This window comes from Phlebotomus argentipes, unplaced genomic scaffold (assembly GCF_947086385.1).
Source record: "Phlebotomus argentipes unplaced genomic scaffold, Phlebotomus argentipes genome assembly contig_32, whole genome shotgun sequence".
NCBI classification, from domain to species: domain Eukaryota; kingdom Metazoa; phylum Arthropoda; class Insecta; order Diptera; family Psychodidae; genus Phlebotomus; species Phlebotomus argentipes.
In genome coordinates this window covers 1438299-1460967 of record NW_026776187.1, presented here as the reverse complement: position 1 = coordinate 1460967, position 22669 = coordinate 1438299, and the positions used below count along the sequence as shown (strand labels likewise).

Here is a 22669-nt window from a genome sequence, read left to right as displayed (position 1 = left end):
TATTGCCCTCAATTTCTCCTGCGACGCACACGAGAGATCCTCCAGGCATTGGGCTCTTCGTATTTGTTGTACAGCGGCTCCAGACGCTGATTCTTCTTGAATTTGCTGAGTTTCGTGGGATCTGAGAAGCGGAAGAAGGACGAGGCGAATTCCACCAACCACTTGGGATCGATGGTCGTCACCTCTCGCATGTACTCCTTGGTCGTCTGGACGAGTTCATGGTAAACCACCCTGGAATGATGAGGAATGTTAAGATTTGAGGGTATTTGGACATAAATAAAGAGTAGTTCTTTGCCTTATAAACTCACCATTCTGGTTGTCTGTTGAAAAGCGCGCTGGAGGGATGAATGTAGACCACTTGGGAGTCCACGAGAGTTCTGTAGCCCTCTTGAGGGTCTTTCTTGGCGGCATTCCTGAAGAATCCCGAGCAGATGGCCTTCTGCACGCGCACCGTATTCTTCCCCGCTGATACCACATCCAGCTTATGTCTGTCCATGATGCCCAGCAACTGCTTCCGCACATCCTGAGCGCGCTTCAGTGTACGGATTTGCACAAAGTTCTCATAACACCAGGCATTGGAGAACTTGTTGTTCTTCCAGCTGTTGTACACGGCCAGCAAAGTGAGATGATCACCTTCGGCCTGGTTGAACTTGGCCTTCTTCTGATCCGCCAGGGATTGCTTGTCTTTCGGCCGATAGAAGACATTCTGCACACTCAACATGGAAACGATGGTGAGCACTTCGTCTGAGCAATTGAGCGCCACACTCATGATCAGCATCTTAGACAGATTGGGCTCCAGCGGAAACTCTGCCATGCGACGTCCCAATCTGGTCAGAAGACCCTCATCGTCAAGCGCTGAGAGTGAGTGAAGTTGTTCCAGTGCCATCACGAGTGATTCCACCGGCGGAGCGTCCATGAAGTCAAAGTGAAGGAGATCATTAATGCCCATCGTCTTCAGCTGAAGAACAGTGGTGGCGAGATTAGTTCTCTGAATCTCAGGCACTGGCGTGGGCAGCATTTCATCTCTGTAAGCTCTCTCTGTATACAATCTGTAGCACTTTCCCGGCCCAGTTCTTCCAGCTCGTCCTGCTCTCTGCTTCGCCGCAGCTTGGGAAATCGGCATCACAACAAGAGAATCCATGCCAGTCTTGGAATTGTACACCTTCTGCTTCACAAAGCCCGGATCCACTACATAATAAATCCCATCTATCGTCAGCGATGTCTCAGCTATGTTAGTGGCTATGACCACCTTTCGACTGCCCGCCGGCGCTGGCTCGAAGATCCTCGTTTGCATCTCGGACGGCAGGGCAGAGTAAACAGGCAGAATAATGAGCTCTGGCACATCTGGCCCCAGACTCTTCATCCTCTCATACAGAATCTCACACGCAGTGTCGATTTCCTCCTGGCCAGTAAGGAAGAGAAGGATGTCTCCTGGAGGCTCTCTCAAGTGGATTTGCATCACTGTTATCAGTGACGCGTCCAAATAGTCCGTCTCAGGTTCTTTCGTGTACAGAACTTCCACGGCAAATGTTCTGCCGGGAATTGTGAAGATTGGCGCTTCGAAGAAGTACTGAGAGAACTTCACAGCATCCAAAGTGGCTGAAGTCACGATCAGCTTCAATTCGGGACGCTTCTGAACGGCCTGAAAGACGAAAAAGGATGTTAGCATTGAAATATTTGGAATTTTGATGATGAAATTGGGAAAACTTACTTGCTTCAGCAGTCCAAAGAGAACATCCGTGTGGATTGTCCTCTCGTGAGCCTCATCCAACATAATGACGGAGTAGGATTTCAAGTCCAGGTCCATCAGACACTCTCTCAGCAGCATACCATCCGTCATGTACTTGATGATGGTCTCTGGACTTGTGCAGTCTTCGAAACGAATTGTGTATCCCACTTCCTGGCCCATGCGACACCCAAACTCCTCAGCCACTCGCTTCGCCACGGACATGGCAGCCACTCTCCTGGGCTGCGTGCAGCCGATCTTCCCGCGGGCTGTGAAGCCACTCTCGGACAGATACTGTGTGATTTGCGTGGTCTTGCCACTGCCCGTTTCACCAATCACTATGAGTATCTGATTGTCGTTGACGGCCTTGATCAAGTCTTCTCTCAACTTGAAGATGGGAAGACTCTGGCGCTGTTCTATCAGACTCATGTCGGTCTTCTTGCCGAAAGAGGATTTCTTCCCACCAATTACGTGCTTCTTCCACTCCGGCACCTCTTGGGACGTCATCCCAATGCCACGAACATTCGCCGCCAGTGCCCTGCTGTCCTCATCAGGCAACGGATCGATCCAGTTCTTGTTCAGACTCGCTGGAATAGAATCCATCTCCGCTTCTCGTTGTAGCATCTTCTGCTCGCGTCGCTCTTTGGCCAGTGCCGACTGCATCATCGCCGCCTGGGCAAGCGATCCATCAGGGTTCTTCACTATCCGCACCGGTGATAGATCGTGCAACGCTCGTCCGTGGCCCACAAGGAAGGGAGGCTCTTCCTCAACAATCTCAATCTCAATGTCTGCCTCATCATTCTCCTCCTTCGGCAGCAGGCCAGTCTCCTCGTCAAAGTCTGGCAACTCGCTTCGATCAATCACTCCCGATGAGATCATCTGCTTAATCTCCCACCGCTCAGGACTCGAGATCCTAGTCACTTTCTTCCTAGCCACATCTTGCTCGTCGTTGTCTAGATTCCCCTGCAAATGCAGCATCGATGTTCCCCCAATTGGTCTGTCCGGATTCCTATTCCTCAGATCGTTCTCTGCAAGAAGGTGAGCGTGGGACGAGGGATTCAGATCCCGGCCAGAGTCCTGATCCACGTCCCGCATCGACAAGGACACCTTCTGTCCAGTCACAGACACCACTTTCACCTTCACATTGGATCCTCGAGAGACAACATCGGACACATTGGTCACACGTCCCTCAGAACGCAATTGAGAGATGTGCACAAGTCCTTCCCAGCGCTTCCGCAGTCCCATGATCTGCACAAACGCGCCGAATTGTACAATATTCGCCACTCGTCCAGAGTAGATTTTCCCAGGCTCTGGATCGTCTGGCAGTGGAGAATGATTTCTCCTTTCCCTAGAATGACTCCTGTTCCTTCGTCGATCTCTCGAGCGACTTCTCCTCCTGTGTCTATCTCTTGACCGACTTCTACTCCTCCTGTCTCTGCTTCTACTCCGCCTGTCGCGATGCCTCGACCGCGAACGGTCCCTACGACTCCTCCTGTCATCCCTGTGCCTCTCCTTAGACCTCGATCTACTCCTTCGGCGCTTCCTGTCCTCGTCTTTCTTGCTCTTCGAAGGAGCAGCAGCTTCTAGAGCTGAAAACATGTCATCCACCTCTTCCATATGCTTCTCCTTCACTTTCTTCTCTTTCTTCTCCTCCTCCGCCTCCATCAGCATCTCCTTCTGATCCTTGTTGGGTATCGCCAGTCCGGGAAACTTTGTAGACAGCGTGTTTTTCTCCTCCTTCTCGAACTCAGACACCTTCGAACCTCCAGCGGCTGGTTTCATTAGTTGAATGATGCGGAGGAGATTGGAGATGAAGGAGTCGCTGAATTCAGCCCCATTCTCCAGCAGGACTGCCTTGAATCTAGGAAATGTGGGATTTTTCTCGGCCAAGTCAATGATGAACTCTGCCAAGTCCTTATCATTCAATCCCAAATGATTATCCAATTCCGTGCAGATCTTCGAGACCAGGGAGAGATGCTCCAACTTTCCCAACTCCTCCATGGTGAAAGAAGTTGCGAGAAAATGCGGAAAATAGGTTTTCTTTGCAAATGCTGAAAAAAGCCACTACAAACGTCACTGAACTAAACAACACTGAAATGTTGTAATTTTCCGCTAGGGGCGTTGCTGTGCTTTGTTTTGGTTTTCTCCCGGAGCTCAGCTCCGTGCGTATTTTGAAAAATGTACAAATTCGGTGAGAAAATTTATTAATTGCAAAATTAAATTAAGTAGATCTGTAGAAGAGGATTTAAACTAAGAATAGCTATAAATATATCTATTATTTCTGCAGAAGCTGAAGAGGAATTCTCATCAGAAGTGAGCCTTGAAGATTGTGCTGTTCAGGAATGTGGGGAAAGCAAAGTAAATATGTATTTTTATCAATAATTCCTGATTTTATTCCTTGTCTTTGTCTTTTTCAGAATTCTTCAGCATCGGAATTTGTTCAAGGCACCTCTTCATTAGTATCCAATGAGGACTCTGGAAGTTCTGGCATCAGCAACAACTACAAGAATGACGACTACGCTGCAACATTCTTCATTTTGGTGGAGAAGAGAGTGGGCCAAATTCCAGAATACCTCAAGAATATGGTATTCATAAATGGATTTGCCGCTCCAAAACTATTTGAAAATCTCTCTGATTCAGATCTGGCATCGATGGAGAACTTTGTGAAGTCTGTGATGCCGAGAATTTGTCCTCTGACGCCAGAGTACTTCTCTGTTTTCTGTCAGAATGTGGAAGAGTTCAAGATTACACAGGGACACAGGAATCTTCTGTTGAGCGCCGTGGAGAAAGTGAAGTGTGAATCTGATGCGCTTCATAAGGAACTCTTGAAAGAAATGCTGAAGAAGAGGCAGAAGACTGAAGCTCGCGAGTCTTGCAGGTTGAAGACCGCGACAGGAAATGGTCAGGAGATGGAGATGGCGAGCAAGATAGAGAATAAAATTAGAATACTTACCAGGCAGTGGTGCGAGAAGGCAGATCTGGGAAATTTCGACAAGAAGCTAATTGATCCGAATAAGATCAGGGTAAAACTGGTGAATAGTGGCCAGGATCTGTTTGCAGAAGTTGTTTGTCCAATTTGTAGACACCATATCAAAATCGGTATCTGGACGAACAAGCAAAAGAAGAATCCGAGATTGATTCTGTCCAACTTCAATTCTCACATCCGAATGCACGCCAAGAAGGAGAACCAGAAGAGAGTCTCCAGCACAACAACAAACTCTACAGAGACTGCTGAAGATGAGAGTGTGAGTGATGAGCCATTGGCAAAGAGAACCAGGCGATCTAGCAATCGCCTTGAAGTCCCAAGATCTTCAGTGAGTAGCCAGCAAACCATGCAAGAAATGCCCAAGACTCTCAGTCAAGTGTACAATGGCGAACTCATCGAGTCCATCAGTGACTTCTGGATGAATCTTGAGATGGAGTTCAGCGATGGAGAGGAAATTGTGCCGCGCTACCTCCAAAACTTCCTTCATCTGATGGGATTCGGTACCAGAAAAGCGCTTTCGTTGCTTCGAGAGGACGATTTCGACATCCTCGAGCGATACGGGCGGCAGAAGATGAAGGTGTGGACAGACGAGTCGGAGAGTATTGAGTTCTTCCTGGGTCCCTTCGCCACAGTCACGGATGAATTTGAGATTGCGCTAGGACACAAGAGGCAACTCATAGAGCTGAAGGACAGTCTGGTCCGACAGATGGAGAGGAAGAAGTTTGTTAAGGATCCAATAGCTGAAAAGGAGGAATCGGGGGAATCGTCACATTTCACGCAGGTTCTGCTGAAGGAGTACAAATCTGAAGATATTGACAACTTCTACAACTACGAATAAGATCTTCTGGCTTCCATTAGCAAATGTCTTTACTGGGGCTTCTAGATTGCAATACTGCCTATGGACAACCATAAATTAGAGGGAATAATAAATAGCTCACACTTAAGTTCAATTTTGCAGTTCACTTCTTCTTCTTGTCCTTGACAGGAGCCGCTGGTTGGCCTGTTGCCTCTGCCAGTTTCTTCTTGAGCGCCAGGAGTCGCTCTACCTCCGGTTGCCAGATGGCTTTTTCAGCAGACGCCTTCAATTGTCTCACCTTCTCGCCCTGCTGCAGCACTGCCTTCTCCAGTTCCGCCACAGTCATGGTGGGCAGAGGCTCTTGACTCTTCGGCGCCTGGGCGTTTCCAGCCTGGGCGCCAGCGTACTTCTTCTTCAACTCCTCAATTCGCGCCGGTTCAATTTTTACAAACAGTGGCTCTGGCTTCCCAATCTTATGGCCAGGCTTCAGCCACATCTTCACCCTGGGATCCTGTGGATCAATCGCTCCACGTTCAATGTTTGTCTGCTTGAAGATCCTCCTCGCGGTCTCCGGCATGAAGGGGAACAGCAGAGTTGCCAGCAAAACTGTCAGGTTCGCACAGATGCCAATCACGGTTCCTGCTCTCGACTTCTGGTCATCAGTGCCCTTCAGCAGCACCCAAGGTTGCATCACCTGCAGAAATTGGTTACCGTGTCGCGAAATGGCCAGGATGTGCTTGATCCCATCTCGCATGCGCGCCTTCTCCAAGCATGCCACGTACTCGTGGTACTCTCTGTTCGCTTGAGCCAGCAGGACCACGTCCTCCTCTTGAAGAGCCAGCTGCGGAATAACGCCACCGAAGTTCTTCTCGCAGAAAACAAGAGCGCGGTTAATGAAGTTGCCCAGATTGTTGAGTAGCTCAAAGTTGTTGCGCGCTTCCAAGTCATTCCAGCTAAAACTAGAGTCCTGACCCTCAGGTCTGGAATACGCCAGATAGAAGCGCCACACATCAGCCGGAATACCAGTTTCCTGGAACGGAAAAGGTAGATAAATTCATTGAGAAGATCGAAGGATTTACATGTGAGAAAGCGCTTACTTGAGCATCATTGCCAAACACTCCAATTCCTCTGCTCTTGCTGAACTTCCCGTCTTCGTAGTTGAGATACTCCGTCGCCATGATGTGACTCACGAGGGTGTAGCCCTTGTTGATGGCCAGCAGCGTGGCCGGGAACATGACAGAGTGGAAGGGCACATTGTCTTTGGCCATGAATTGGTACAGGGACACCTTGGCCTCCTTGGGCTGCCACCACTGGCGCCACTCCTTCGTGTACTTGCTCGTGATGGACATGTAACCGATGGGCGCATCGAACCACACGTAGAATACCTTGTTCTCGAAGCCAGGCTTTGGCACTGGAATACCCCATTTGAGGTCCCTCGTGATGCACCTTGGCCGCAGGCCTTCTCTCAGCCATGATTTCGTTATCACGCGAGCGTTGTGCGTCCACCCGTCTTCCACAGTGGCCACCCATTCCTTCAGCTTCGGCTCCACCTTGGGCAAATTGATGAAGAACTGGCTGGAGTCTCGAACCACGGGCGTGGTGTTGCACAGTTTGCAGCGGGGCTTGATCAGCTCACTGGCATTCACCAACTTTCCGCAGCTGTCGCACTGATCACCCCTGGCATCCTCATAACCACATCCCGGATGTGGACAGACGCCCTCCACGAATCTGTCGGCCAGATATCGCTGACACTTCTGACACAGCAATTGCGCCACGGTCTCAGTGTTCACGAATCCCGCATTGAAGAGCTCGTGGAACATTTCCTGCACAATCTGTGTCTGCTCAGGTGTTGTGGTTCGGCCAAAGTAGTCAAATCCGATGCCAAACCATCGATAAATTGAATTGTGAATCTCGAAGAATTTGTCACAGATCTGCTGAGGAGTCATTTTCTCCGCAATGGCTTTCGTCTCCGTCGCCGTGCCGTATTCATCTGTGCCGCAGATGAAGAGCGTGTTGTAGCCACAGAGACGGGAATAGCGGGCAAAGATATCAGCCGAGAGGACGCATCTGAAAGCAGAGATTAATAACAAATTAGCCTATGCATTTCCGCATACGTATTATCAGAGTGACACGACTTTTTCATGCCCTGCCTGCCTTTCACATTTTCCACGACGGAAAAGCCAACGTGGCTTATCAATTAGATTTCAAGGAACCGTCTTATCACTCACCCAATGATATTTCCGAGATGAGGAACGTTGTTCACATAGGGCAGCGCCGAAGTGATGAGAATATTTCGCTCTCCTGTTTTCGGCAAAACCGTTCGAGCCTCCTTGGGTTGAGGAATGTCTTGGAAGATGAATGCCTGGCGGGCTGATGCAATCTCCGCAGCAGAAATTGCCTCCGCGGTGGGTGACTCATCGGCTGGGGACGCTGGAGTGGGTCCCACACCAACAGAGCCGAGTTTACTGGCGCTCTGCAGGGATGAGAAGGTGAGATCCTTGAAGTCAGACAGAACTTCCTGAGCCTCAGCGCGGCCAGAGAAGTTTTTATGCCACTTAACGAGATTCTCAGCATTGGAGATCTCCTTGAGAGCTCCCTCGACAGCGAGAAGGCTCCATAAGAGAAAATCGGGCCCTGTGGGGGCGCTTCCAGAGAGAAATTCACTCTCCTTCAGGAGATCATCGAGTTTCTTCACAAATCCCGTCATTTTAGTGGCTAGAGAGGCATCACGGCGATTCCCTGAAGTCACCAGATGACTCAGCAAAGGTGCGAAGTGTGTCAGGATCCACTCGGAAAGTTCATCCGTCTTCAAGGAGTGCTCCACAGAGTCTCCCAGAAGATATCGCAGTCCCGCTTCTTTTCCAAAGAGTTCCTGACCACTCTCTAATCGGACTACAGGTAAATGTCTCGGGGGCTTCACGTGGGAACCTAAGAAAAGCGCGAAAAGCCAGTTGTTGGTTTTGTTGGAAAAAGAAGCAGACCAAATCGGCTTGTAAGGTTACGATCAAAATCTCACCGTTTATATCCACTTTCTCCAATTTCACCGGTTTCTTAGCAAACTTCCCAGCTAGGAGAAATGCTAAACCAAAAGGATTTCCTGAATTCGTAATTATTGACATCGTGGATTGCACTTTTCACGCCTTTTTGTCGGAAGGAATACACGTTCCCGGATTCTCAATTACTTGAAAGAATTTCTGGCAGAGGAGCTGCATGTCTCTTCTTGGAAAGATGATAGAGGTTAGGTTGATTTCCAGGCGCACTTTCCAGGCATGAGAAATTCGGAAATCCCAGGACATTGGAACTTCCTTTGAGACTCATCCAGAGATGTTAGTCGAGAAGTGAGAAGCTGTGGATAGAAAGTGGATCAATCTTTAGACACATTTTCGAGGAAACATGTCTGATGATAGTCCAGACGACTCCAAAATTGGGATTTTTGAGGAAGTTCACCAACTGAGGAAAGACAATCAAGTCTTGAAGGCATATTGCAGCAAATATCAAGGAGACATAACTAAATTGCAAGCGAAAGTAAACAAATTGGAGCTTGAGAGGATGTCCAATTTCAACTACATTGTTCGGAATATTCTTCAGCAGAGCGAAATGAGTCTTCAGATGATGAAGCAAATTCAAGAAATAGGTTCAGGTAAAAATTGTTAATTGGTTCATTCGTCTCTTCTAAATTGAGAGACTAATTACTTTTATTAGAGGTTTTGCAGAACAAGATCATGAGAACTGTGAAAGCTCACCAAAAACGACTCCGGTCAGAGGAAAACCTCAACAGCGCGTCCGAAGGGCTATCCTCCGAGAGGAAACCAACACAGTGGACGTAACGACAAACACCCAAAAATCTCCGGACATAATGAAAAGTGGACGACCACGGAGGCAGGCAGCCCCCAAGAACCTTCGAGAGCCAAATTTAGTGCAAAAGTTCCGGAGACCATAACGGATGCGGCTATTCAATTGAGCGGCTGCGTATCTATCACTGGAAATGTCAGATTTGATCTCGATTTGATGCCGTTCCAACGCTAACAGTAGTTTTGCGTCGTCTTTCTGTATTTTCACATATTTCTCCCTTATTTTCGGTGATTTTGTAAGTATTTTTATGTAAATATAATCTTTCTCAGTTACTCTTTGGTTCATTGTTGGAGGAAATTCTGAAGTGCGCTAATATCGGGTAAAATTTGATTGATGATTTTCAGGCAAGCCAAGAGAAGGACAATAGACTTGTGCCTTTGATGAAAAAGATGTCCCAATTTACCTATATAAACGATATCAATTACGCTCTTGGTGGAATGGATAGTGATTTGACACGCGGTCCAATGCCGCGGTGGCAGAAGAAGCTGGAAACATCCACTTCCTCAGCCCACAACTCATCAGTTAATAACTCCAAGCTGTCGGTGTCATATAATAATGCGTGCGTCGGGAACGGAGCCTCCGGATCTCATAAGACCCCCAACAAGGGGTCAGGTAAGAAAACGCCCTCCGGCAAGACGCCTGGGAAGAAGACACCGGGCTCTAAAGAGCGCGCTAAGACACCAACTGGTGGCGATCGCTTTATTCCCAATCGGGCGGCTTCGAACTTCGAGCTGGGGCACTATTTAATCAACAGGGAGCAACAGCGCGAGGAAGAAGAGTCTGCGGAGGGCAGCAAGGCGACAGGAGAGCAGAGGAAGCTGCTGACGGAGACCGTCAAGGGCAATGCGGATCAGAGAATCCTGAGTTATCAGGTGAAGGCGCCATCGGCGCCGGACAGTCATCAGAACCCCCTGAAGGTGGTGTACTCCACAAAGACGCCCGTATCCACCAAGAGCGGCTCGCGATACATTCCTCATGCGCCAGAAAGAATCCTGGATGCGCCAGACATCATCAATGACTACTGTGAGTATTGACATCTCTCTTTATTTCTTGCCCTTTTGCTCCTTGTTCTTCGACGGACTGCGCTTCCGCGATCCCTTCTTCCTCTTCGCCGTGGCCTTTCTCTTAGCTTTAGGTGTGGTGAGACTGGCGAAGATTCTGTCTGCATTTCCTGACTTCTTCGGCGGTTCGACTGGTCGCGGCAATGCACTGGCCGGCGTTCGAGTGTAGAAATCGTAGTTGAAATCGGCACAACCGCGTCCATTGCAGAACTCCTCCAGGCAATCGGCGCAGGAGAAAATCCTGGTCTCCACGACACCATTGCGGTTCTTCGTGCGCCTCTGCGAGGCTGCTAAGACGTTGTCCCTCTTATCTCTGCCTTCCGTGCGGAGCTGTAGCTTGCCGAGTTCCACCAGGCGACTGAAGAAGTCCTCCTCAACCTTCGTGCGCGGCCGGAATGTGGTTAACATTTTCCAGTCAATTGACACGGGACAGAGCTCAGCGATGGTAACACCGCGCATCTCAGCTGGGATGGGATCGAGATACTGATGAGGAACGTCTCGAACGCCGCCGGAGCGAAGAAGCACGGCCAACTCCTTGCGAGGCATCTTGAATGACCAGTCTTTGTCTTTGATCTTGATCTCATCGGAACGCACCTTGATGGGGCGCATCTTGTAGTCGGGCACTTTCTCCAGCAGTCTCTTGAAGTCATCCCGCGACGTGACGATCTGCTTGGAGAGATCAAGGACTGGCACCACGTCCCTCTTTTTGCCGAACAAATCATCCAGGCGACTCATCCTCAGGAAAGACCACTAATTTTGAATTTTCTCGGCTTATTGATTTAACATTATACGAAGAATCCTCATGGAAACTCCTTTGCCCTGGTCATTGATCTTTGACCTTATTAGGATAGATATGATTTTGAATATATTCTGTCCTCCTGCAGATCTTAACCTGATGGATTGGAGTCAGAGCAACGTGGTGACCATCGCCCTGGGCAACTGCATTTACTTGTGGAACGCCAGCAATGGCAAGACGGATCAACTGCTGGAGTACGACGAAGGCGAGCACGCATGTTCGCTGGCATGGATCCAGGCGGGAAATATCCTGGCGGTGGGCAACAACTCGGGCATCGTGGAGCTGTGGGATTGCGCCGTGAAGAAGCGCCTCCGCGTGATGGACGGTCACAATAACCGCGTCGGCGTGCTGGCGTGGAATTCTTACATCGTCTCCTCGGGCAGCCGTGATGGCAGTATTGTCAATCACGATGTCCGCACGCGCCAGCATTGCGTGAACAGACTTGCGGGACATACCCAGGAAGTGTGTGGGTTGCGCTGGTCACCCGATGGACGACACCTGGCCAGCGGAGGGAACGATAATCTGGTGAATGTGTGGCCAGCGGCGTCGGGAGGAAGTCACTCGCGTGACCAGGCGCTGCACACTTTCAGTGACCACCAGGCAGCCGTGAGGGCGCTCGCCTGGTGTCCGTGGAGTCCCAATGTGCTCGCCACGGGCGGAGGAACGGCTGACAGGTGCATAAAGTTCTGGAACGTGAACAATGGCAATCTGATGGATTCTATTGACTCCAAATCCCAAGTTTGTGCGCTTCTCTTCTCCAAGACTTACAAGGAACTCATCTCGGCTCACGGATATGTGAACAATCAGCTCACCATTTGGAAATACCCGTCGATGGTGCGCCAGGCTGAGCTCACCGGCCACACTGCCCGCGTGCTGCAAATGGCCATGTCACCTGACGGAAGCACCGTGATCAGCGCCAGCGCCGATGAGACTCTGCGGCTCTGGAATTGCTTCGCTCCGGATCCCAATCAGGCCAAGAAGGACAAGACCACGACCACCGTGCGCTCTCAGAGCGTCTTCCGCACCTGCATTCGATAGTGTGTTCCCTTCAACTTCGACTTTGATTGTGTAAATCCTAGTTCTGACAATTTTTGCAAAGGATTAAATTGCATTTTGTAGTGGGAAAATGCCAAAATTCCCATGTTTTTGATATTTTTTTTGAAAAAGACTTGAGAGAGAATAAAGATTTGCTTCATTAACATTAAAATTTGAAATTCTTCTTATTCACAATCAATTCATTTTGAATACAAATGAAAACCTTAAAAAGTGTATTTTACAATTTAGAAAAAAATACCTCACTCTTGGCCAGATTCCTGGACAACTGTTGCGTCTTCCTTGGACTTGGTCATGTAGTCGTGAAGGTACGCGTTCAGAAATGTCCTCACGCTTTTCACAAAGTGCTGGTGAAAGTCCCTGAGATTGTTTCTCACCATCATCCTGTCAATACAGCACACCTGCAGGTACTCGTACATGTTGTTCGTGTTGAGGACGAGGCTGAATTTCAGCGGATCCGGTCCCTGAATGGCCTCCTGGAGGCGTTTTGTCTCCGAAATCTCAGCCTCTCTGGCAGTGTTGGCCCCTGGTGTCTTTCTGTTGCTCCACACATTCACTTCCGTGCTGGCGAGGAAGACTTTCGGGTAATCCGATGAGGTACTGTTGCTGTTTCCCGGCTGTGAGTCCAATGTCAACTGCATCACGTAGATTTCCTTGAAAATGGACACGATAAATCTCCCCATTATGTCCACCCAAAACTTGTTGATCTCCTTTATCGCCTCCAAGGAGTTTATGTTGTTGCGCTGCACGAGTTCCTTCAGCAGCTTCAACTCCGCCTTCGACGGCATGAGTGTGAGATTGAGGAGATTCTTTGAGCGCACGCCAGGAATGGAGAGAAACGCATTGTGACTCCCCTTCTGAGTGTTCTTCTTCATAGGCACTGCTAAGAATTTCTCGAAGAAGAGACTCATCAGCGTCTGAGACAAGTTCTCGTTGTTGAGATTGCCTTGTTCAAAGATCCTGGCCGCAGCAGTGGCAGCAGTGATGAAGTACTTCAGGTGCTTTTCTCCACAACATCCTCCAATATTCATCTTCAGCTCGAACGGATCCTGCACACACAGAGGCTTGAGATTCTGCAGTGTGTCCTCGGGATTCTCCAGAACGTAAGCCCTGTACAGCTCGAAACCTTCTGGCGGTTCAACAGCTGCTGAAAAGTCCTCCTTCTTGTACGCCTTGCCAAACAGTGGGCACATCATAAGGTTCACGTAGTCAAAATTGGCGACAAAGGTGAAAAACTCACCCAAAAGCTTGCTCAGACACATCATGTTCCCTGAAGAATACTTTAGCGACCGGTCAAAGGCCGCGTTCCATCCGCCGATTCCCATCACGGGCACATGGCGCTGGAACACCTCCACTGGAGGAAGAAGAGGCGCTTTGGGCAGCGACTGCAGGAAGAATATCACCATCATGACGAGACAGTAGTTTGTGATCCTCCCGGTGCCGCTCAATTTATGCAGGGTCGCCCAGAACTTCACCACCATCATCAAAGGGTAGATTCGGTAGTCCAGCTGGATTAGGTGCTGGATGAAGGCGCTGCTGTGGATGCCCATCGAATTCGTGAAGTTCACATCACAATAGACATTGAGGTCAGAATGTAGGAACTTGAGCAGAGGCACGCGAGCACGTGGAATCCTTATAACTTTGGTGAACATGCGACTCCTCCACAGATTCCTCTCCACGTTTCGCAACACCTGATCGATTTCCTGGAGTATTGGATCTGGGAGGCACACGTAGAAGTCCAGATCACTGTCTGCAATGGGAACACACACAGTCAAATATGCTATCAATCTCGCAAGATGTGCTAAACTCACCCTTCATCAGCAGTCCTGTCACCACGGATCCAAAGGGATAAATGTCGAAGAACATGAAAGACCTCGACAACACCGTCCTGATATCGTCCGTCACCCTCATGAGTATATCATGAGTCTCTTGCTGGCTCGGCTGGATGTACTTCATCAGGGCGATTATGCTATTGTCGTTCTCTGTGTTTTCCAGGATCTCCTTCAACTCTCTGTGGATCTTCTCTAGCTTCTCATTCTCCTGCTGCTTGCTCTTCTTTCCGTTTCCCTCTTGTGCCTTCGGGGACAGCTTCCGCTTCTCCACCGGTACATTGGCAGATCTCTTAGGCAGTGAAGCGCGCGGGGTTTGACCAAAACGCCTGGGCGCGTTGAATCTAGGATACTGATGCGCCATAGGCTGGAAAGGCTGCGACGCTCTTACATTTGACGGATGCCTAAAACCCACATAGAAAGTCAATTTCGCATGACACAACGAGAAAGAAACAATATGAGATTCGTGGGAAAGACTCACATTGTGGCCGCATGGTCAATAAAACCAAGAATTTCCAGGAATTTGTAAAAATATTTTTGGGTGCTCACCAGCTGTCAAGATAATATATTCGTAGCTAACTTCATGATAAACTCCTCGATGACCAATCACAACCTCGAAAACTGCTAAAGATATTTACAAAGTTCTCCGCAATATCAGAAGAAAATACCTGCAAAATCCAATTATTTTGCATCCTCGGCTATTCTATTAATTGGTAATCGTAGTAAAATTGCATGACAATCGCTGGTTCTCTTAAGGGTGCGTAAAATTTTCAGCACAAAATCCGACAGTCAAACTGCAAAACACTGCCATCGGTTGGCAGCAGTGCGTGCCATGTCAGAAGTATAACCTGAAATTGGTGAAAATCGTGAAGAATCCATCTGTACAGAAATTTTGTATTTATTGAATAATTTATCCCATTTTCCAATTGTATTTCATTTATTTGGTAAGTGTCATAACGCCCACACACTTTGGCAGCCCAGCGAGTGGTCCAGGATTGTGCAAAGTGCTGCAAAACTGCTTGTTTTGGTCCCCCTTGTCAGTGACATTACATAAAGACGTCGCATATTTTCCTCTTTTCCACGCTATTTTCCACCTCTCGCTCGCAATATTGTTTACCGAGTGCGCCAGTGGCCGCGTTGGAGGACAAAAATAGAACAGATTTGCTTTGTCTCTGTGAAATGAGTCTGCAGATTTTGGACCACTTGACGGGATTTGGCTACTCATCGTCCGGACGTTCCCGGACTCTTGGCTAAGACTGTGATTTATTTTCTTGTGACTCTGTGGCACAGGTGGTGCGCGAAGGGGTGAATATCGGGAGAGAGCCAGCATTGGAAGACCGCAAGGATGTCATTGAAGCCGAAGCGAGTGGATTTCGACCAAACTTGGGAGGGCCTGAAGGAGACGGTGAAGGAAGTGGTGACACTGAGCAATGTAAAGCGTGATATTTGGAACAATCGCTTCGGGTGAGTGCATGAAATCATTCCAGGAGATCATTCGATCATTGTGAATTGTGATTGAGGAGGGCCTAAAAATAGCGTCAACGGATATTTTTAACCAAGAGTGAAAGTCTCATTTCTCACCATAAAAGACACATTCTTGTGATTTTTTTTGTCCATATAAATTGATAAACAGCGAAAATTGGTGATATAGCTGAGAAAATCAGCAATTTTGAGGTCGAGGACGTCGTCTGTTGATCGATTGGGGTTCTGTTGTGAGTGTAAAAAAAGAGAAAATGGCCTTGAAGTGGCAATGATTTTCTTGTTGAGCGGAAAAACACTGGATTTTTGTCAAGTATGAAGTACTTATTGGGCACTAATTGACTGATAAGGTGGGGGAAAGTGTAGAGAAAAAGTCTTCTTGGCGTCACTGTGTGATAAGGCAATTGTGTGTCTCTCCTTTGCAGAGATGTCTATTCAATATGTGTGGCATATCCGGAGCCGCTGGCGGACAGACTGTACTCGGAGACGAAGAATCTGCTGGAGAGCCACGTGGAGAGTATGCTGGCGACCAAAGTGGCGCCCGCCATCCACTCACAGAGCAGCGACGTGAGTGACACGCTCCTGTGGCGCTACTACGAGGCTTGGTCGGAGTACAGTCGTGGCATTGGCTACCTCAACTTCCTCTACATGTACTTAAACATGCAGCACATCAAGAAGAAGAAGCTGTCCGAGCCGGACACGCTGTACGCGAGTCCATCCAGTGACATTCAGGAGCAGATGGAGATTGGGGAATTGGGCCTGGACATCTGGCGGGTGAAGATGATTGAATCTCTGGGGGAGGAGCTGGTGAAGCAGGTGCTGGAGGGCATCAAGGCGGACAGGATGGGCACGGAGACGAACTCGAAGAATGTCGAAGTGATCCACGGGGTGATTCAGAGTTTTGTGCAAGTGCAAGACTATCGAAAGAAGGGGAACTTGAAGCTGTACCAGGAACTCTTCGAGAAGCCCATGTTGGCTACGAGTGGTGAGTACTATCGCACGGAGGCGGTGAAGATTCTGCAGAAGTGCTCTGTGAGCAAGTACATGGAGGAGGTAATCAGGAAGCTGGAGGATGAGAAAAGACGTGCCGAGAAGTTCCTGCATCACAGCTCCATTCCCAAGTTGCGGAAGGAGTGCCAAGAGAGGATGGTGACGGATCATCTGGACTTCCTCTATTCGGAATGCAAAGAAATGGTGGCTCAGGAGAGGCGAGAGGATCTGAAGAATATGTACATTCTGCTGAAACCAGTGCCAGATGGACTGAAGCAACTCATCCTCACCTTCCTGGATCACATCAAGAATGAGGGAAATGAAACCATTTCGACGCTCAAGGGTGACAATGTGAGTAAATGCTGGTCAAAGAATGCTTGAATTGTTTCTAAATGGGCTTCTCATTCTGCAGATACACATCCAGTTCGTGGAGAATATGCTGCAGGTGCACCACAAATACGAGGAGCTGATCAGTGACACTTTCAGTTACGGATTCTCAGTGGATCCACACTTTCTGAGCGCCCTGGACAAGGCGTGCGCCAGCGTCATCAACACTACCATCCGCATTGGGGAGAAACAGACGTGCCGGAGTGCCGAACTCGTGGCCAGGTACTGTGATAGTCTGCTGAAGAAGTCAAAGTCCACGGAGAGCGAGATCGACTCGAAGTTGACGAAGAGCATTACGATATTCAAGTACATTGAGGACAAGGATGTGTACCAGAAGTTCTACAGTCGGATGTTGGCCAAGAGGCTCATCCACGAACAATCGCTGAGCATGGATGCGGAAGAGGCTATGATCAATCGACTGAAGCAGGCGTGCGGCTATGAGTTCACGAATAAGCTGCACAGAATGTTCACGGATATCTCGGTGTCGGCGGACCTCAATAACAAGTTTAATGTGTACCTCAAGGAGAACAAGGAGGAGATCGGGATATCGTGCCAGATAAAGATTCTGCAGGCGGGCGCTTGGCCTCTGGGACCAACACAGGTGCGTTGTGAATTTGATGTTTCTCTTCCAAGACGATGACACACTGTTCTCCTCTTTCTATTTAGGTGGTCATCCCATTCGCCGTGCCGCAGGAGTTCGAGAAGTCCATCCGCATGTTCGAGGCCTTCTATCACACAAACTTCAATGGGCGGAAGCTGACGTGGCTCCACTACCTGTGTCAGGGTGAACTGAAGCTGGGCTACCTCAAGAAGTCCTACATTGTAACCATGCAGACTTACCAGATGGCCATTCTGCTGCTGTTCGAGTGTGTGGACCAGATGGCGTGCAAGGAGATTCAGGAGACGCTGCAACTCAATACGGACACCTTCCAGAAGCACATGCAGAGCCTGATCGAATCGAAGCTGTTGCTGGCCAGCAGCGAGGAGCTCAAGGATGACACAGAGATCAGACTAAATTTCGACTATAGCAACAAGAGAACCAAGTTCAAGATCACAGCGGCGCTGCAGCGAGAGACGCCGCAGGAGGTGGAGCACACGATGAACGCCGTAGATGAGGACAGGAAGCTCTATCTGCAGGCTGCCATTGTGAGGATCATGAAGTCACGCAAGATCCTGCGTCATAATGCACTTGTTCAGGAAGTGAGTGATTTCTTCCCAATGTCTCTATGTACTTAGACAAAATCGCTTTTTCTCTGCAGATCTACACTCAATCGCGGGTGAGTTTCGCGCCTAGCATGCTGATGATCAAGAAGTGCATAGAGTCACTGATTGAGAAGCAGTACATCGAGAGGACGCCCAATTCGACAGATGAGTACAGCTATGTGGCGTAAGGAGGATCTCTGTCACCCCAAAGTTGTGAGGGGGAAGTTCTTTTTATACTTGAAACGCAAGGAAAAGGTAAAATTACTACAGTTTATTTTGCAAAATAATCTCCTAAGAGAGCAGTTTAACTTAAAAGAGGAAAAAATCATTGATTTCTGTAAAGTGATAGACAGGATAAAAAAAAAATCGTGAAATCTCGCAAGCAGTGACTCAAGATCAGCGACTATTGTTTTTTGTTCTTTACGGTGAGGACTAGAATTGTCTTCACATGATGCGAATTAAATTGATTGCTGACTTTCCAGGTTGACTTTCACTGGCGACGCTTCGTGTAGATTTCGACCGCCAAAATGATCACGCTGGTCACGCTGGCGACAACGATGATCATAATGGGCGTGAACACGTGTTCCAGGTCGACGGGAATGACGGTAACGCGTGATACGCATTTGGGACGCGAGGCGAACCACTTTGAGTGTTCCTGCTGCACAACTCCGACCTCAGTGAGTCTTCGCGTGAGGACGTTGATGAGTTCGCGAAAAGGTGATGTTTTACGGACAAGGGCGCTTGTTGAGATTACCGGAAGAAATTTAACTTCTTGCAAATCGCATATTTCGTCCTCTGAGAAAGTCTGCACGATGCCTTCATAAGTACTTTCCACGTCGAAATGGAAGGCAAATCCACCTTTTTTTATCAACTGGATGCCTCTCCTCGGTGAGAAGAACTGTCCCGGTGTCTTTATTCGTTCTCTGTACAGTTTTCTGGTCAGTTGAGTGTAATTGAAGAGGTCTTCGTTGTACTCGATATCATTGGCGCCAAGCCTGAGTTTGCTGGCGGCTATATCTTCAACTGTTCGGATCGTCTTGGGCGCTTCCGTGATAAGACTAGCCACGATGAAAGTGGTGTAGAATTGATACGAGATGAAGGAGAAGATCAGAGCCAGAACTAAGAGAATCCGAGCAGAAGTCATGCGCAGATTCACAGAGAAGCTTTGCTGAAAGAATGTGCCAAAGATGCCCAAGAAAGCGACTCCGAGAGAGTCTCCAGAATAATTCAATTTCAGCGAGGCGATGAAAGCGCCCCAAAGAAGTGTCAGCATCGCTATGGTGCAGACCCAGAGGATGTCACTAAAGGGCTGCAAGACAAGATCTCGCACGGATGCGCTTCTGGGGTGGCGAAAAACGAAGCCAAATTGTGGCTGCCAAGTTATTGGCGTGGCATAAACATAAGGTATCCGATCGAGCGTGAGGGTCAGTGGAGTAATGCTGAGATCAGCTAAGGAGGTACTGAGCATTGCCATCGGTCCATCCCACGATTCATTGGCTTCTTTGTGGAATTTACTCCACGACGAAGTTCTTCGGACCACAAAAGTGGCGTTAGCTCGACGCATGATGTCTTGTAAAAGGGCGAATTGAAAGGCTGAGGAAGCTGTTGAGGAGTCCACTCGCGTTTGGAGCATCTCAAAAGCAGTTAGACCAAGACAGACGCGTTTAATCTGTAAATTAAAAGTTTAAATTTACAACAACAATTGTTTCAAGTAACTTTACCGAAACGGCGCCGTATATTTCAGCTCCTTTAAGATCAAGTCTTCTTCTGAGTTTTGTATTCTTCCTGAAGTCTTGAGACACGTTAAACAATTTTCCATCCCAGAAGCCAACAAGATTCACAGAAATTGGATACAAAGGATCGAATTTGACTCTATAGAGCTCAGAAACTCTCAGCAAGGATGGATTTTCTTCAAATTCACCGGACAAAAGAAAGACTTCAGAGTCCCATTGCATTTTCACGGTGGCCAAGAGATTCAGATTTTCCTCGAGAGTAGCTGAAGAGTACAAAATCCACACGAAAGTCTCATTGAATTTGTTCTTTTCAGACATTGCTTCGAGGAATTCAATGCTTTTCCCACAATTCATATCGACAATCACACCCAAACGAGAACAATCAAATCGAAGTGATTTTTCCGCCAGAGCAAAATTCGCAGCAACATTTAAATTGAACGCTGAAGTCAGCACAAACTCGTTTTGGAGAGATTTTGTAATCCTTAGACAATTTTCTTGGGCACAGCACAAAATCACACTGGATTTGAGATGAGTTAAAAGAACAATTTCTCGAAAGAGACCAAGAAGAAAGTCCAACTTGAGCAACATTTTCTGTTAAACTACTGATAAATTGAGGACAAAATCTATGAATTGATATTTTTTCTCAATTAAATCGTGACAGGTAATCAATATTTTATCCACGAGAAAATTGCTCAATTACAATGAATTTCTGCAAAGAAAAGGTTGAATCACGCAAAATCCTGTGACGCGATGCAATTGTTCAGGAAATGAGTGACAATTCTTTTTATACTTGAAACGCAAGGAAAAGGTAAAATTACTACAGTTTATTTTGCAAAATAATCTCCTAAGAGAGCAATTTAACTTTTTTTATTTTTAACACTACAGCCACGGACATTTTTGCCCATTACGGCCAAAGCAATTTAATTTAAAAAAGGAAAAAATCATTGATTTCTGTAAAGTGATAGACAGGATAAAAAATCGTGAAATCTCGCAAGCAGTGACTCAAGATCAGCGACTATTGTTTTTTGTTCTTTACGGTGAGGACTAGAATTGTCTTCACACGATGCGAATTAAATTGATTGCTGACTTTCCAGGTTGACTTTCACTGGCGACGCTTCGTGTAGATTTCAACCGCCAGAATGATCACGCTGGTCACGCTGGCGACAACGATGATCATAATGGGCGTGAACACGTGTTCCAGGTCGACGGGAATGACGGTGACGCGTGATACGCATTTGGGACGCGAGGCGAACCACTTTGAGTGTTCCTGCTGCACAACTCCGACCTCAGTGAGTCTTCGCGTGAGGACGTTGATGAGTTCGCGAAAGGGCGAAGTTTTGCGGACGACGGCGCTCGTTTTAACAACCGGGAGGAAAATTATCTCTTGCAAATCGCATATTTCGCCCTCTGAGAAAGTCTGCACGATGCCTTCATAAGTACTTTCCACGTCGAAATGGAAGGCAAATCCACCTTTTTTTATCAACTGGATGCCTTTCTCCGGTGTAAATAGGTTTCCGAGCCCCCTTATGCGTTCTTTATACAACTTTATGGTCAGTGGAGTGTAATTGAAAAAGCCTTCGTTGTATTCAAGATCATTGGCGCCAAGCCTGAGTTTGCTGGCGGCTATATCTTCAACTGTTCGGATCGTCTTGGGCGCTTCCGTGATAAGACTAGCCACGATGAAAGTGGTGTAGAATTGATACGAGATGAAGGAGAAGATCAGAGCCAGAACTAAGAGAATCCGAGCAGAAGTCATGCGCAGATTCATAGAGAAGCTTTGCTGAAAGAATGTGCCAAAGATGCCCAAGAAAGCGACTCCGAGAGAGTCTCCAGAATAATTCAATTTCAGCGAGGCGATGAAAGCGCCCCAAAGAAGTGTCAACATCGCTATGGTGCAGACCCACAGGATTTCACTGAAAGGCTGCAGAAAAACATCTCGCACGGACACGCTTCTGGGGTGGCGAAAGACGAAGCCGAAGTGTGCTTGCCAAGTATTTGGCGTGGCATAAACATAAGGTAGCCGATTTGGAGTTATGCTCATCGGACTGATGCTGAGATCAACCAAAGAGGCATTGATCATTGCCATCGGTCCTTCCCACGATTCGTTGTCTGGTTTGTTCAATTTACTCCACGACGAAGTTCTTCGGACCATAAAAGTGGCGTTAGCTCGACGCATGATGTCCAGCAAAACGGCGTATTGAAAGGCTGAGGACGCTAGTGAGGAGTCCATGCGACTCTGGAGCATCTCAATAGCAGTTAGTCCAGGACTGACGCGTTTAATCTGTAATTTTGGCACAGTTACAATTGTCCAAATGATTTTAATTTCCTTACCGCAACGGCGCCGTATATTTCAACTCCTTTAAGATCGAGTCTTCTTCTGAGTTTTGTATTCTTCCTGAAGTCTTGAGACACGTTAAACAACTTTCCATCCCAGAAGCCAACAAGATTCACAGAAATTGGATACAAAGGATCGAATTTGACTCTATAGAGCTCAGAAACTCTCAGCAAGGATGGATTTTCTTCAAATTCACCGGACAAAAGAAAGACTTCAGAGTCCCATTGCATTTTCACGGTGGCCAAGAGATTCAGATTTTCCTCGAGAGTAGCTGAAGAGTACAAAATCCACACGAAAGTCTCATTGAATTTGTTCTTTTCAGACATTGCTTCGAGGAATTCAATGCTTTTCCCACAATTCATATCGACAATCACACCCAAACGAGAACAATCAAATCGAAGCGATTTTTCCGCCAGAGCAAAATTCGCAGCAACATTTAAATT

General features: G+C 47.8%; 8 protein-coding genes across 8 annotated transcripts; 3 read left to right on the top strand and 5 right to left on the bottom strand.

Moving 5' to 3' along the window:
• Nucleotides 1–8: 8 nt before the first annotated feature.
• LOC132264372 (ATP-dependent RNA helicase DHX8) lies at nucleotides 9–3804 on the bottom strand. The gene is made up of 3 exons (XM_059764561.1): nucleotides 1712–3804; nucleotides 309–1642; nucleotides 9–231 (listed from the first exon to the last, which is right to left on the bottom strand). Exons 1-3 carry the CDS (start codon nucleotides 3725–3727, stop codon nucleotides 9–11), a joined length of 3573 nt encoding a protein of 1190 aa, XP_059620544.1. The 5' UTR covers nucleotides 3728–3804.
• Nucleotides 3805–3847: 43 nt separating this feature from the next.
• On the top strand, nucleotides 3848–5569 carry LOC132264117 (uncharacterized). The gene is made up of 3 exons (XM_059764202.1): nucleotides 3848–3917; nucleotides 4014–4084; nucleotides 4144–5569. Exons 1-3 carry the CDS (start codon nucleotides 3905–3907, stop codon nucleotides 5548–5550), a joined length of 1491 nt encoding a protein of 496 aa, XP_059620185.1. The 5' UTR covers nucleotides 3848–3904; the 3' UTR covers nucleotides 5551–5569.
• Nucleotides 5562–8701, bottom strand: LOC132264116 (methionine--tRNA ligase, cytoplasmic). The gene is made up of 4 exons (XM_059764201.1): nucleotides 8525–8701; nucleotides 7737–8436; nucleotides 6606–7575; nucleotides 5562–6538 (listed from the first exon to the last, which is right to left on the bottom strand). Exons 1-4 carry the CDS (start codon nucleotides 8625–8627, stop codon nucleotides 5672–5674), a joined length of 2640 nt encoding a protein of 879 aa, XP_059620184.1. The 5' UTR covers nucleotides 8628–8701; the 3' UTR covers nucleotides 5562–5671.
• Nucleotides 8702–9491: 790 nt separating this feature from the next.
• LOC132263972 (cell division cycle protein 20 homolog) lies at nucleotides 9492–12394 on the top strand. Its single transcript, XM_059764000.1, has 3 exons — nucleotides 9492–9595; nucleotides 9705–10383; nucleotides 11306–12394. Exons 2-3 carry the CDS (start codon nucleotides 9741–9743, stop codon nucleotides 12253–12255), a joined length of 1593 nt encoding a protein of 530 aa, XP_059619983.1. The 5' UTR covers nucleotides 9492–9595; nucleotides 9705–9740; the 3' UTR covers nucleotides 12256–12394.
• LOC132263973 (uncharacterized) lies at nucleotides 10403–11329 on the bottom strand. The gene has a single exon (XM_059764001.1). The coding sequence runs from the start codon at nucleotides 11154–11156 to the stop codon at nucleotides 10404–10406; it is 753 nt and encodes a 250-aa protein (XP_059619984.1). The 5' UTR covers nucleotides 11157–11329; the 3' UTR covers nucleotide 10403.
• LOC132263971 (uncharacterized) lies at nucleotides 12393–14651 on the bottom strand. The gene is made up of 3 exons (XM_059763999.1): nucleotides 14581–14651; nucleotides 14082–14503; nucleotides 12393–14020 (listed from the first exon to the last, which is right to left on the bottom strand). Coding segments are annotated over exons 1-3 (1932 nt in total). The 5' UTR covers nucleotides 14583–14651; the 3' UTR covers nucleotides 12393–12512.
• A 258-nt stretch (nucleotides 14652–14909) lies between these two features.
• Nucleotides 14910–18637, top strand: LOC132264162 (cullin-2). Its single transcript, XM_059764263.1, has 6 exons — nucleotides 14910–15043; nucleotides 15390–15563; nucleotides 16004–16919; nucleotides 16981–17556; nucleotides 17622–18155; nucleotides 18215–18637. Exons 2-6 carry the CDS (start codon nucleotides 15445–15447, stop codon nucleotides 18344–18346), a joined length of 2277 nt encoding a protein of 758 aa, XP_059620246.1. The 5' UTR covers nucleotides 14910–15043; nucleotides 15390–15444; the 3' UTR covers nucleotides 18347–18637.
• Nucleotides 18638–18648: 11 nt separating this feature from the next.
• Nucleotides 18649–22552, bottom strand: LOC132264234 (ionotropic receptor 75a-like). The gene is made up of 4 exons (XM_059764349.1): nucleotides 22223–22552; nucleotides 20998–22172; nucleotides 19880–20228; nucleotides 18649–19827 (listed from the first exon to the last, which is right to left on the bottom strand). Exons 1-4 carry the CDS (start codon nucleotides 22550–22552, stop codon nucleotides 18649–18651), a joined length of 3033 nt encoding a protein of 1010 aa, XP_059620332.1.
• Between the last annotated feature and the right edge of the window lie 117 nt (nucleotides 22553–22669).

Excerpts from the sequence above, each read along its gene's own strand:
- LOC132264372 (XM_059764561.1), bottom strand. The coding sequence starts at position 3,727 with ATGGAGGAGTTGGGAAAGTTGGAGCATCTCTCCCTGGTCTCGAAGATC. Across the intron at positions 1,643-1,711 it reads TCTTTGGACTGCTGAAGCAA|GCCGTTCAGAAGCGTCCCGA; the intron begins GTAAGTTTTCCC and ends TTCGTCTTTCAG. Across the intron at positions 232-308 it reads TTCAACAGACAACCAGAATG|GGTGGTTTACCATGAACTCG; the intron begins GTGAGTTTATAA and ends TCATCATTCCAG.
- LOC132264117 (XM_059764202.1), top strand. Across the intron at positions 4,085-4,143 it reads AGGAATGTGGGGAAAGCAAA|AATTCTTCAGCATCGGAATT; the intron begins GTAAATATGTAT and ends TGTCTTTTTCAG.
- LOC132264116 (XM_059764201.1), bottom strand. The coding sequence starts at position 8,627 with ATGTCAATAATTACGAATTCAGGAAATCCTTTTGGTTTAGCATTTCTC. Across the intron at positions 8,437-8,524 it reads GGAGAAAGTGGATATAAACG|GTTCCCACGTGAAGCCCCCG; the intron begins GTGAGATTTTGA and ends CGCTTTTCTTAG. Across the intron at positions 7,576-7,736 it reads CATCTCGGAAATATCATTGG|ATGCGTCCTCTCGGCTGATA; the intron begins GTGAGTGATAAG and ends CTCTGCTTTCAG.
- LOC132263972 (XM_059764000.1), top strand. The coding sequence starts at position 9,741 with ATGAAAAAGATGTCCCAATTTACCTATATAAACGATATCAATTACGCT. Across the intron at positions 10,384-11,305 it reads AGACATCATCAATGACTACT|ATCTTAACCTGATGGATTGG; the intron begins GTGAGTATTGAC and ends GTCCTCCTGCAG.
- LOC132263973 (XM_059764001.1), bottom strand. The coding sequence starts at position 11,156 with ATGAGTCGCCTGGATGATTTGTTCGGCAAAAAGAGGGACGTGGTGCCA.
- LOC132263971 (XM_059763999.1), bottom strand. Across the intron at positions 14,021-14,081 it reads GACAGGACTGCTGATGAAGG|ACAGTGATCTGGACTTCTAC; the intron begins GTGAGTTTAGCA and ends TTCCCATTGCAG.
- LOC132264162 (XM_059764263.1), top strand. The coding sequence starts at position 15,445 with ATGTCATTGAAGCCGAAGCGAGTGGATTTCGACCAAACTTGGGAGGGC. Across the intron at positions 17,557-17,621 it reads GGCCTCTGGGACCAACACAG|GTGGTCATCCCATTCGCCGT; the intron begins GTGCGTTGTGAA and ends CTTTCTATTTAG. Across the intron at positions 18,156-18,214 it reads ATAATGCACTTGTTCAGGAA|ATCTACACTCAATCGCGGGT; the intron begins GTGAGTGATTTC and ends TTTTCTCTGCAG.
- LOC132264234 (XM_059764349.1), bottom strand. The coding sequence starts at position 22,552 with ATGTCTGAAAAGAACAAATTCAATGAGACTTTCGTGTGGATTTTGTAC. Across the intron at positions 22,173-22,222 it reads AAATATACGGCGCCGTTGCG|ATTAAACGCGTCAGTCCTGG; the intron begins GTAAGGAAATTA and ends CCAAAATTACAG. Across the intron at positions 19,828-19,879 it reads AAATATACGGCGCCGTTTCG|ATTAAACGCGTCTGTCTTGG; the intron begins GTAAAGTTACTT and ends TTTAATTTACAG.